Source organism: Orcinus orca, chromosome 1, assembly GCF_937001465.1.
Source record: "Orcinus orca chromosome 1, mOrcOrc1.1, whole genome shotgun sequence".
Taxonomy (NCBI): domain Eukaryota; kingdom Metazoa; phylum Chordata; class Mammalia; order Artiodactyla; family Delphinidae; genus Orcinus; species Orcinus orca.
This window is the reverse complement of record NC_064559.1, coordinates 130,063,784-130,077,436: the sequence shown is the minus strand read 5'-3', so window position 1 is coordinate 130,077,436 and position 13,653 is coordinate 130,063,784. Positions and strand designations below refer to the sequence as shown.

Below are 13,653 nucleotides of genomic sequence, written 5' to 3'. Positions count from 1 at the left end.
TAGCATCTCCCTGATGCTCACTGAAGTCACCACCATGCTTTGTTTCTCACGCCAAGTGTAGTCAACACATTTTTCTTCACTGTTTTAATCTATCACTTCATCTGAACATTTTGAAGCTGTGGCTGTTTGATTTTGTTCTGCAGAGTGTGTGAATCAGGCACAGAGAGAACCTTGAAGGATCCCTTTGGCTTGTCATTACTTATGTGAAAGCTATAGGTTGGCCTGTGCAAGACATTCTGCTTTTCCCTCCCCAGGGATGCATGCTGGGCTGTGGAAGTCTATCCAGGACTGGAAAACCCAGAAGCAGCCAGACGCTTAAACTACAGGGGCCAGAGGCATAAATAATGCTACAATAAAATAAGCATGACAAAACAACTTGAATGTGAGCAATGCCTTTCTCAATGAGCCCAAAGCACATTTATAATACTTTATCTCACTTATCTTCACCACATCCCCAAGAAGCAGAGAGGCAATTATCAGTTTCATTTTCTATGTGGAAAATACCCCACAACAATGAGGAATTAAGGAATTTGCCTAGGATGACACAGTTTTTCACCTTGCAGCCCAGACTTGAACCTGGGCCTCCTAACATGCTGAGTTGGTCTCTGCTGGTTGGTATTTTTTCACTTCACCATTTTCAGGTTATAGTTATCAGGAAATCTTTTTCTTAGCTTTCATTTACCAATGAAATTTGGGTTTAATTAGGGAACATAAATGTTGGAATGAAAAAAGGAACTTAAACAACTACTGTCCTTTAATTAGTGTAACCTCGCAGAATAAGTCACTCCCTTCTATGTTGCACCAAACCACATGTGCAGTTTAGGATTCTGGCCTATAATAATCAGAGGTCGTTTGAAACTAGTTGTTTTATTTGGGGTAAAGCATCTCTGCAGGAGAGTTCAAAACGCCCTTTTATCGAAATCTACAAATGGTTCCAGAAACAAAGAGGTCAGTTCTGCTGGCTGGAGTCTGATTTAGGTAGAAGTCCAGAACGACAGCACCACACTGTGCGTTCCTTCTCACCCGGGACAGGCTCTTTCCCTGGACAGACACAAACCTTACAGCCTCCTCCTTGGCCCTGGATGGTCTTCATCTTGCGCACCAAGGTTAAGTAGAAGCCTGTGCCAAAGCAGTTCTTTAGGAAGAGCGGTGTGCCGGAGCAGTAGAGCCGTCCCCGGGCTATGATGGCGATGCGGTCCCCGAGGATGTCGGCCTCGTCCATGTGGTGAGTGGACATGATGATGGTTCTGCCTGCAAGGGCAGGGGTCAGGGGAATCACCAGGCAGGCCTGGGCCAGGTGTGGATGGGAGAGGATGTATGGCAAGCTTCCCATTATATGGGTTGCAAAAACTGGGAGTTAATAAATAAAAACAAGTTTTCTGCAATAAATTCTACAATATTAGAATAAAAGTGAAAACAGCTAACGTTTTTAGCATCCTGCATATTGTAAAGCACTGTTTCACGGATTATTTCTTCATTAGACATAGGACCTGATGCAAATAAATCACCATATATGGGACATGGTTATTATAGTCAGTCAGCATCTTTTGAGTTCTATATGTGTATTCTCTGGGTCATTAAGCACTGCATTTATCATCTTTGCAAAGAACACACACACACACACACACACACACACACACACACACACACTCTTTGATACTAGCTGGAGATGTCATTGAAAGAAAATGGTAATGAGGATTCCAGGAAGGCAAATCGACCGCAGGATTGAACCACACCACCACTTTTACGGGCACTAGCTCTGCTTGCTGTCTCTTCTGCATCTGTACCTTTGGTTGCACGTGCCACGACAGAGGAGGAAATGTCACACTTTGAGACATCTCCATCTGCAGCAGTCCTCTGCAGCACTGAACACAGGCTCACTGCCCTCACACCTGGTTTCCAAGGGGGAATTTCACTAGAGCTGCTCCCATTGTTCCAGACAGAAGGGCTGCAGGTCGAGAGAACTTTCTAGAGCATTTTGGGAAGTAGGCTGCTTCATCAGTAACTCCCTGCTTGTACTTGTGTAAAATATCTCAGGAGGCTTCATCTAGAACTTATAGACTCCCCCAAGCCAGTGATAAAGCCTCATCTGAGTATAGCTGTGGCCCTTACAAAATGCTAGGTGTGAGAGTGGAGAGCACCCATAAAGCCTCAGTGAGAGCACCGGCGATGCACAGTGGACATTACCTGAGCGGTATTTCAGGAGCAGGTCCCAGATGGAGCGCCTCGAGTAGGGATCCACCCCAGAGGTGGGCTCATCCAGAACCACCACCTTGGCATCTCCCACGAAGGCAATGGCAACGGACAGCTTCCTCTGCATGCCACCTAGAGGTACAAGGCGGCAGGGTCACGGGAGCTGTGGACAATTGGAAGAGAAGGGCCCAGGGCTGACCTCGTAAGGAAGGCACCTTAGATCCAGCAGCAGCGTGATGTTGCCTCCTTAGATATCCACACAGTGTTCAAAACTCTAGTGGTACAGGCCTCATAATGCAGGAAAGAAAATCCCTGCCTCCTAGGCTCAGACCATTTGAAGACTGTTCTCACCTTTGAGTTCAAACACATAAACATCAGAGCAAATACAGCCCAGGCTGCTGCAAGATAGTGTTTCATGTGGGAAATAATCCAGAGGTGGGTTGGTCTTAGATGGTCAGAATAACTTTATAGAATGTTCCAACCCTTAGGAGCTCTCCTGTTATAGGCCTAAGAATATACACACGTACACACACATGCACACAGGCATATGCACAAGGCCCTGTGCGCTGGGAAACCATGGATATGCTATCTGAAGCCCTGTCTTTTCCCAACACCAAGCACCTGAGAGATCCTGCGCTTCTTCGTTCCTCTTGTGGTGGAGGCCTGTGTCCTCCAGCATGGCTTCCATCTCCAGCTGGGCCTCCTCCCAGGACCTCCCTTTCAGCTGCGCGTAGAATAGGATGTGTTCAGCCACTGTGAGACTATAGGGACGGGGCAATGAGAAAGGCAATGTGCTCAGCAATTCCACTTCTAGCAATTTACCTCATAGAAATAATTAAAGATGAGCACAAAGATTTAGCAATCATGATGTTCATCATGGTGTTGTTTATAATAGAAAAATGAAACAAAATACCAACCCTGCCAAAATATCTAAGACAGCTGAAATAGCACATTATACAACGGAATAGTATGTACACATTAAAACTTATCGCATAGAAGAATATGTAATAGCACGAAAAGATGTTCATGATATCTTAGGTTTAAAAAAGCAATCACATTTATAAAAACAGGTTACAAAATGGTATGCAGAGTTTTATTCTCCTTTATAATTTTAAAGTATATATGTATATCTATACATGTATAAGAGAAAAATTATATATCAAGGTGTTAACAGTGGTTTTCTATGGCTGGTGAAATTACAGGTGACTTTCATTTTTTGTTTTAATCTATATTTCCTTCCTTCCCGTCTTCCCTCCTTCTTTGCTTCAATGACTGTGTATAACTTTTTAGATAAGAAATAAAAGTTTGGGAAAAAAGCAACTGAAAAGCTTCCTCAAAACTCAGTTTTTAATGCCTGGCTGAAGAGGAAAAAAGGAGCGATGGTCTCCTCTCTGGTCCCTTTCAGGGACCAGACTTCTGGGCAAGTACTGAGCAAGGGGCCCTGGGACCAGCCACCCTGACAGAGAGAAGGCAGCACCACTCTTCTGAGCAGGAAGAGCTCAGCTCTGAGTGCCAGAGGCACAGTCACATGCATGTCTCGTTGCAAGCAGGACAAAAGACCCCGAAGGTGGGGGAAGCCAAAGCAGAGTACTGCCTTCTGCCCCCAGAGCTGGCATCCCTCGGCTGCACTCTAGAGAACGTGTTGTTGGAGGGCAAGGTGAGGTTAGGGCATGGGGAGGGTCTCAGTTCCTGTTCTACTTACTGGTGGAACAGGATGTTGTGCTGTGGACACATGCCAAGGCTCTGCCGGATAGCATCCAGGCTGGTTTCAATGTCCTTTCCCCTAATGAGCACAGTCCCGGATGTCGGTGGCAACAGACCCGTCAGGATGGACCTGCCAAACGCAGGAGTCAGTGGTTGAAAGGCTGGCTTTTAGGAAGGCCTTGGGACAGCAGCCTCCACCCCAGGGTCGGTGATTCTGACCCTCAGTTAAACCCCAACCATCATCAGCTGCAGGAACCAACAGTTTCCTGTACGGGGCTTAGCACCAGTGTGTACGTCCAGGCCCCTAGGAGGATGAGCACATCTGCCTTCCTTCTCTGCTTCACTTATTTCCTAGTTCTTTCAGGCAAGCACTGATGGGTGTACACGGATTCCCAGCTGTAGAATGCTCACTTGCAGCTGGAGATCCCTCCCCAACTCAGCCATCACAACTCCTGGCGCTGTAGGGGGCTCAGTTAAAGGTATCCAGCCCATGGGTCCAAGTTTTGCCTGATGTCACCATTACGAAAGGCAAGGTCTTATTGAGAAGCCGAAGCGTTCAACATGTATTTGTTGATTAACTGATTGAACCCAGGCCTGGGAATTATCACCACAATAATTTTGGATCCAAAATAATAAAAAGCCCAATAGGAATGTTGATTTATTTTGTAAAATGGGAAATGACGACGCTCACCTCATGGGGTTTTTTTGGGAGGATTAAATATAGTTAATACCTGTAAAGCACTTAGAACAATGCCAGAATAAAGGAAGACTCAAAAATATTATATTACTTCTACTGAACGTTGTGTTCTGGCCACCAGGGGACATTGCATTTCACATTCATGAAGTAATGTGTTTGCCTTTGGGGTCCTGAACAGGGCTTGGGGCTCTCTGACCATATTAGTTAACAAGGAGAGAAATCAGCTAACCCTCCCAGCTCTGTCCCTGAGCCAGATACAATCTCAGGCTCTCTGAACTGGCCTGTTGATCGACCACTAGAGGGAAACAGAACCAAGTATAATGGCACCAGCCCCACATTCCATTCACACTGAACCGCCCTCAGAGAACATTCCAATGCAGGGTGTACACAGCTGTTCCTTCCTGGGGCTCTCTAAGAAGCCAAAGGACCTGACGACTGCGTTCATATGGGTTCCCTGCCCTGCTGCTCCTCGGGAAACCTTAGCTGGCCCTGTTTTCCTTCACAGCAGATGACACTCAGGGCCCTTAGAAAAGTGAGGGGAGCTTCCTGACCTGAGGAGTCCATGCAGAGCCTTCATCTTCCCTGAACTTAGTTTTCAGTTGCCAGGCAGTTACCCCACAGCCCCTTTTAACTTTCTCCAGAACTACCACCAACCCTCATAGGTAGGAAAAGGGATGCTCTCTGAAAGTAAATAGCGCTCTACAGACAGAGGGCATGTGATGGTGGTGGCCACGACTTTATCACCACCATCATGACGGCAACGCTGGGGAGGCTGGGGGTAGGGAGGCCGGCTCGCAGCATCAAAGACAAGAGACAATTTTGGGAGGACCTGGCTCTTGCCCCCAGGGAACCATTACAACTTGGTGACCTTGGGAAAGTCACTTCAGCTCTCTGGATGTCCACTTCCCTGGCACAAAGGGGGCAATAAACTTACTACTCCACCTCTGTCTCCAATTTCATGTGAGGATCAAATAAAACAATATATGAGAATAAGCTTTGAAAACTGCATTGTACTTAACACCTTCCTGGGACACAAATATTGGCACATTTTTGTCACTAAAACTCAATGGGCAAGAATAGACTGAAGCTAAAAGAGGAAGAAGAGAGCCAGAAAATTAGAGACTCACAAGGTCGTGGTTTTCCCTGCTCCATTGTGACCGAGAAACGCGGTGATCTGGTTTTCATAGAAGGTAATGTTAAGACGGTCCACAGCTGGCCTGCCATGGTGCTCAAAAATCTTTACCAGATTCTTCACACACACCCCGGGAACCAAGCCTGGGAGCTCACGTTCAAAGAAGCAGTCTTGTTGGAAAAAATGAACATGATGTAACAATGCCTTAGTGTACACATTTCCCAAGGTTCTTTCTTCAGACTATTGTCTTCTGCCCCCATGGCTTTAGCTATGACCTTTGTAAGGATGACTACAGAGTAATAATGGTAATAATAGTGGCCAACATTTATTGAAAGGTTACTCTGTGCCAGGCATTATTTCAAGTGCCTTACATGGATTTCCTCATGTCACCCTTACTACAGCCCTAGGGGAATAGATATTGCTGTGCCCATTTCTGTTACTGAGGACACCTAAGACACAAGAGACATCAAGAGTCCAATCAAGGTCACGTGGCTTATGAGTGGCAGAGCTGGGATTCAAACCCAGACTGCACGCACTGTCTGTATGGAGAGTTAGCCCTAAGCTCAGCCTTCAATCCCAGGTCCTCATTTCGGATAGTCTGCTGGGCATTTCCTCATGGATTTCTTGTAACAGCTCAGGCTCCTCATTTTCTTCCCCAAACATTTTCCTTCAGACTGTCCTATGTTCATTCTTGGAGCTGCCGTTCTCCTGGTCACCTTGGCTCACATCTTTGAGCCAACTCTGACTGAAACTGAATTCTTGCTCCTCAGAACTCCAGAGTTTCTCCAGTTAGGGTGGGACAGTCCACTCTTCTTCACTCCTTTCCCTCTAACTCTGTCCCTCCACTTTTCGACTTCCACACCCCCCTACGGTGTGAGGTCCACTTGGTGTTCACTTCTGCCTATCCTCCAGTCTCTCCCTGCTTTAGTTCACTCTATACAGCGTCACTTAATTTGTCATCTTAATATTGTAGTTCTGAGCACTTATTCCCCTGCCAAAAAAAAAAAAAAAAAAAAAAAATCCCGTTGCTTCTTTTCTCTGTGCCTCCTGGTCTCGCCTAAAACTGAGGTGGGACCAGCCCCCAACCCCCTGATTTTGGTCTTGGAATTACACTCTGGGAGAAGGGTCTTCCCACAAGTTCTGCTGACTGGAAACCACAGGAGCCACAGGTCTCTGACCTCAGCTTTGCGAAATGGCACCTGGGATGGACCAGAGGCATGGAGGCTGGACCCTCTCATGCAACATCAGGTGAAGTCCAGAGGCCATGCTGCCTCTCTAAACCCAGGGTGAGGATAGCAAGAGCATTTAGTATCCACAGAGAAATTCATATGCTTAAAGAATAGAGAACATGGTGCGGGGGGAAGTACAGAACTGGTTCAAGAGGGAAGGTAAGGGAGGCAAAGGCCAGGGGAACACTTGCAAACTTAGTCCATGGGTTGAGGAATTATTAGGTAACTTCCACGGTCAGGAAAGGCTTTTGATGGCTTGAATGAATGGACTTCTAGATTTGTAAACCACGAATGAAATGTACTCAGCTCCTTTAGACTCTTTCCCCCTGTGCACAGGAGCATTTATTTTTGTCTTTCCTTATAGCTCATATCCGCTTTAAGACCTAGTGACCCAAGTTATTGTTCTTGCTAAATCCTCGGAAGTCAGCACATTTGTGCAATTCACTTGGGGTTTGCCTAACAAGGGCACAAACACACCACATACTTTGGATTTGCTTTCTCCAGGAAATATGCGTTCATGTCTGGCTGGACCATTCATTCCGCACATGTGCAGCTGGACCCTTGAGAAGGTATTAGGTTTAACCCTTGTCAACAGAGACAGTCAGTTTCCTGGGTTCCATTTCACCCCAGTCACGAGGTGTTTTACTCTGGCTCTGTGCAGTGTTCTGAGCCTTTTCCTTGCCTCTGTTCTGCATTCTTTATTGAGGTTTTTACCATTTATTCCTTCTGGGTGTTCTGGGTCCTCCATTTCCTCTGTTACGGGTTCCGTCTTTTCCAAGGCCCTTTCTTCTCTGGTTGAACACCCTGCACCAACCAGAAGCCACTGTTACTCTCCTGGTGAGACATGAGAATCAGGAAAGGCAGGAAAGGAGGGGAAAAGAAGGCGGAGCAGAGTTTCCTACCATAGCTGGAAAACACAGCTCCCTCAGAAGGCCAAGTTGGCATTCCCAGGACAAGCCCCGAGCAAGGCTTTGCCAACCTCTGACCTGCGGGACTGTGAAGTTCCGGCAGTGGCTGGAAGGGCCTCCCAGCTGGCTGATTTGGCAACCTTCGCTGAGCCCAGAGGGAGTTTTGTAACAGGAGTTTCACACATCCTCTTAAAATGCCAGGAGGAGCCCACAATGTCAGATATTGTGATTAAAAAAAAAAAAATTAACAAAAAATTAACTTTGAAATGGGTTAATTTTCTTTAGCTCGTTAACAGTATTTTTCACTCCAATCCAAAACATGTCAAAGTCATGATGAACCTTGAGTAAAAGTCCATTCAAGCTGATATGATGGGCAGCCAGACCGAGACATCGTTTACCTGAGGAATCTACTTTTATGGGCATTCATGTATTTGGAGATTAATACCAGAGTTGAGTCTGGTTGACGTACAGGCTTGCACAAATTGTGAATTGCGGTGTAAACACACAAACGTTCTCACACTCACACATACACCTACCTCCCCCCACACCCCCAAAGAGGCACTTTTTGTAAACTTGGCATTTGGTTTAAAAGGATATCAGGACATCCTGAAAGCGGAAGAGAAGCAGAAAAGCAAGCCAGCCAGAGAAGAAAGCAGGGGCAGGAGGAAACCATTGTCGCCAAGCATCTAAAGGCTCTGGCCTCAAGGGCACATACATGAGCAGGGTGGACTTTTCAATGCTGCAGCCCACCAGGGCCTCTCTGTCCACACCGCTGCCTGGAGATTTGCAGGCTGCGTGGTGGAGTGGCAAGTAATGGGCCTGGTGGTCAGGGACCCGCCCCCTCCAGTACTTCTGTTTTCTGAAGGACTTTAAATCTACTGCCCACAGTTCCTTTGATCTCTTTACTAGCTATCATACTGCACTAATGTGTAATAATGAAATAGCAGGGGGAGATATTCTTCTCGTCACTGGAGTGAGTTCCTTGCCAGGAAATGTATGTCCCAGTTCCAGATTTTGTCCCAAGTGAACAATGGGAACTGGGTAAGACACTGGATATCTCTTGGGTTCCATGTCTTCATCTGTGAAAGGAGGGGTTTCGGTGGAAAACCTCACCTCTTTTCTAATTTTAGAGAAATTTAGGAATCTATTTCAGTCTAGCCTGTGAGACAGGTGAAAAACATTTGGTTTCTGTTGGCAAAAGCATGACTCATTTTTGAAGGAGCACATTTGTCTTAAGATTTCTCTTTTCTTTTTTTTTTTTTTTTAGAGGCAGCGTATCTGCTGAGATTATAGAGGGGAAAAAATGCCCACAAGTCCTGATATTCATTGAAATTAGAAACATTCCAGGAACAGACTTCTGTGTTGAAAATTCCCATTTATGATGGGTTATAATTTTATTACAGTGGAAATTTAAAGGTTTATAGATAGACAAGAAAGACAGACAAGCCAACATAATGGAAAAAACAAACTGAGCTGTTGAAGTGCTGTTTGTTCGAACCATTAAAAAAAAGGCAACCCCCCCACCCCAAAACTTTTAAAGGTCCTAGGCTAATCGCCTAGAGAAAACAAACATCTATCTTAGTGCTTAAAGGATAAATCCTGGCCCAGGCCCAATAGTACAAAGTAAAGAGCAGGTAGGTGAGGAACAAACAGATTGGAAAGCATTTCCTTTGCTTCCAGAAACTCCTAGCTCCAGGGGAGTCCCCAGCTCTCAGCTCTGGAATTTCTCTGCCTCCTCATACCTCACAGGAGTCTGTGGTTTCCCCCCAATTCTAGAACTCTCCTTTGGCCTCCTATCCTATTCAGGAGGAAAGGTAAATTTTATCTAGGATGCACTCCGGGCAAATGTCCTTTTAACCCTCTTTCCCAACCAGAGGAAAGACCAATACTAAGAGAATCTGGGAGTATTTGCCTTGAAGATCACAGCTCTGCCCCAGCCTCCAGATGGGCCCTTCCTTTGGGAAAATAAATTCATTTATATTTGAAAAAGTAGAGAGGAATAAAAAAGCAGATGAGGGGAGGCAGCAGAAGATGAATGTAAAGATTCCTCTATGATTCTCTGGATCTGTTTGCTTTGAACTGAGAAGTTGCAAAACTTATTTGCACCCTGAAGTGGTCTGGCCTTCTTTTAAGAGTGTACTTTAATCTACTGGGCACGACCAGGACTCAAGGGTTTATCAATGCTCAGCCATCACCCTGGCCCAGTGACTCACAAAATATGGGCTCCCAGAGGCTGTGATGCTACACCAAGGAGCAGAACCCTCAGCAGACAGCTAACCAATCAGGAATCTCACACCTCACGTAAGAGCCACCGCTACAATGCACACACATTCCACGCAGAGCCAAAGGAGCTAAGTTCAAACATTTGTTTTACTTTTTTTATTAAAAAATTAAAAATAACTTACCTTCACCACCTTGCCAATAAGACTCTTGTAGAAGGAAGTACCAAGGAAGTGGGGTTCCATAGTCCCCTAAAAATAGATAGGCGAAAAAAGAGAAAAAGCCTAAGTAGCTCCACCTTACCACAGTTGTATAAGATCTAGAATTTATCTACCCGAACCTCAGATTGTAACTGTAGATATTTATAGCTCATAAGCATTACGTGGCTATCCACATGCTTCCTCCAAGACGACTACTTCTAATATGTTTTAATTCAAAAGGTCATGTTTTGGGGCTGAAACTGGCAACACTAAGACTGATGATCTTGGCTGACATTAGTTTTCTAAGAAAAAAGAATCTAAGCATACCCCCTTTTTTTTTCCCCACATATTCTTATTCTATTTTATTGTTATTTTTTAAAATATAAATTTATTTATTTATTTATCTTTGGCTGCGTTGGGTCTCGTTGCTGCGTGCGGGCTTCCTCTAGTTGTATTGAGCAGGGGCTACTCTTTGTTGCGGTGCGCAAGCTTCTCATTGCAGTGGCTTCTCTTGCTCCAGAGCATGGGCTCTAGAGCGCAGGCTCAGTAGTTGTGGCGCATGGGCTTAGTTGCTCTGCGGCATGTGGGATATTCCCGGACCAGGGATCAAACCCGTGTCCCTTGCTTTGGCAGGCAGATTCTTAACCACTGTGCCACCAGTGAAGTCCCAAGCATACCCCTTTTCAACAGTTACCAGATAATAACAATAATGATGATAATCACTAACATTTGTTGAATGCTCTTTCTGTGTCAGACATAACTGTAAGTGCTTTCTATGTGCTAAATAATTTAATCTTCAAAACAACACAAGGGGATAGGTAGTATTACGATTCTTGTCAATAAGGAAATTAAGGCACACTGAGTTTGAAGCATCTGCCCAAGGTCAAAACAAGATATGTTGAGGTGTGTGGTAGAATACAAAATAATACTTGGTCTTTGTCCTCATTTCCTGGCACAGAGCTCCTAAAACCATTGGAGTTTCCTGAGTAATAGGAATGCCTTTTGTTATTCATAATAGTTCATTATTAGTGTGAAGAAATGCAAGAGATTTTTGTGTGTGGAATTTGTATTCTACAATTTTACTGAATTTTTAAATTAGTTCTAACAGTTTCTTTGATGGAGTCTTTAGGGTTTTCTACATATAAAATAATGTCATCTACAAATGTTACAGTTGTACTTCCTTCCCAATTTGGATGCCTTTTATTTCTTTTTTTGTCTGATTGCTGTGGCTAGGACTTCCAATACTATGCTGAATAGAAATGGCGAGTGGGCATCCTTGTCTTGTTCTTGATCTTAGAGGAAAAGCTTTCAGCTTTTCACTGTTGAGTATGATGTTAGCTGTGGGGCTGTCATACATGGCCTTTATTATGTTGAGATATGTTCTCTATGTACCCACTTTGCTGACAGACTTTATCATAAATGGATGCTGAATTTTGTCAAGTGCTTTTTCTGCATCTATTGAGATGATCATATGATTTTTATGTTTTGTTTTGTTATGTGGTCTATCACATTGATTGATATGTGGACATTGAACCATTCTTGTATCCCTGGATTAAATGCCACTTGATCATGCGTTATGATCCTTTTAATGTATTACTGAATCTGATTTTCTAATGTTTATTGAGGATTTTTCCATCTTTGTTCATCAGGGATACTGGCCTGTAGTTTTCTTTTCTTGTGGTGTTTGGTTTTGCTGTCAGGGTAACGTTGTCCTCGCAAATTGTGTCTGGAAGAGTCTTCTTTCTTTTTTTTCTTGGTGAGTTTAACTAAAGTTTTGTCAATTTTATCCTTTCAAAGAACCAGCTCTTTCCTATTGTCTTTTTAGTCATTTCATTTATTTCTGCTCTAATCTTTGTTGTTTCCTTCCTTCTACTTTGGGCTTCTATTTTTCTTCTTTTTCTAGCTTCTTGAGGTGTAAAGTTAGGTTGTCTATTTGAGACTTTTCTTGTTTCTTGAGGTAGGCATTTATTGCTATGAACTTCCCTCTTAGAACTGCTTTTGCTGCATTCCATAAATTTTGGTATGTAACATTTCCATTTTTTATTTGTCACAAGGTATTTTTTTTATTAATCTGATTTCTTCTTTGACCCATTGGTTATTTTAGCATGTTGTTTAATCTTCATATGTTTGTTAATTTTCCAGTTTTCTTTGTATAATTAATTTCTAGTTTCATACCATTGTGATCAGAAAAGCTGCTTAATACGATTTAAACCCTCTTAAACTTAAGACTTGTTTTGTGGCCTAACATATGACCTATGTCAGAAATGTTCCATGTACTCTTCAGAAAAATGTTTATTCTGTTGCTTTTAGATGGAATGTTCTGTAAGTATCTGTTAAGTCCATCTGGTCTAACATGTTGTTTAAGGCCAATGTTTCTTTATTGCTTTTCCATCTGGATGGTCTATCCATTGATGTAAGTGGGATATTAAAATCCACTACTATTCTATTTCTGTCTATTTCTCCTTTTAGGTCTGTTAATGTTTGCTTTACATATTTAGTGCTTCTATGTTGGGTGCATAAATATTTACAAATGTTATACCCTCTTGTTGGATTGACCCCTTTATCATGATGTAATGCCTTCCTTCATCTCCTATTACAGTCTTTGTTTTGAAGTCTATTTGTCTGATATAAGAATAGCTACTTTGGGTTTCCATTTCCAAGGAATATTTTTTCCCATCCCTTCATTTTCAGTCTTTGTTTGTCTTTATATCTAAATTGTGTCTGTTGTAGGCAGCATATAAATGGGTCTTGTTGTTGTTTTTCTTTATCCATTCAGTTACTCTATGTCTTTTGATTGAAGAATTTAGTCATTTACATTTAAAGTAATTATTGATAGGAATGTGCTTATTGCCATTCTGTTAATTGTTTTTGCTGTTTTTGTAGCTCCTCTCTGTTCCTTTCTTCTTCTTTTATTCTCTTTGTGGTTTGAGAACTTTCTTCAGTGGTATGCTTAGTTAGATTCATTTCTCTTTCTCTTTTATGTACTCATTATAGATTTTTGTAGTTACCATGAAGCTTACATGTAAAAACTTATACCTGTAACAGTTTAAGTTGATAACAACTTAAGTTGATCCCATTCTGAAGCTCAACATTTTTACCCTCCCCTCCACATTTTATGTTTTTGATGTCACATTTTACATCTTTTCCTCTGTGTATCCCTTAACAAATTATTGTAATCAGTTATTTTTACTACTTTTGTCTTTTAACCTTCCTACTAGTTTTATAAGTAGTTAATCTACTACCTTTACTATATATTTACTTTTCCAGTGATATTTATTCTTTCACATGTTACTAATTAGCACCCCTCCTTTTCAGCTTAAAGGAGTCCCTTTAACATTTCTTATAAGGCCAGTTTAGTGATGATGAACTC

The 13,653-nt window shown here is 43.1% G+C and overlaps 1 protein-coding gene across 2 annotated transcripts in view; it reads right to left on the bottom strand.

The window, feature by feature from the left end:
• The window catches only part of ABCA4 (ATP binding cassette subfamily A member 4), a 136,641-nt gene that overhangs the window by 46,120 nt on the left and 76,868 nt on the right, over nucleotides 1-13,653 (bottom strand). For both annotated transcript variants that reach the window (XM_049714008.1, XM_049714005.1), the window contains exons 17-23: nucleotides 10,269-10,334; nucleotides 7,670-7,759; nucleotides 5,722-5,896; nucleotides 3,896-4,027; nucleotides 2,815-2,954; nucleotides 2,188-2,325; nucleotides 1,058-1,251 (exon numbers count right to left, since the gene is read on the bottom strand). In XM_049714008.1, the coding sequence (XP_049569965.1) occupies nucleotides 1,058-1,251; nucleotides 2,188-2,325; nucleotides 2,815-2,954; nucleotides 3,896-4,027; nucleotides 5,722-5,896; nucleotides 7,670-7,759; nucleotides 10,269-10,334 (935 nt within the window). The remainder of the gene's footprint in view (nucleotides 1-1,057; nucleotides 1,252-2,187; nucleotides 2,326-2,814; nucleotides 2,955-3,895; nucleotides 4,028-5,721; nucleotides 5,897-7,669; nucleotides 7,760-10,268; nucleotides 10,335-13,653) is intronic.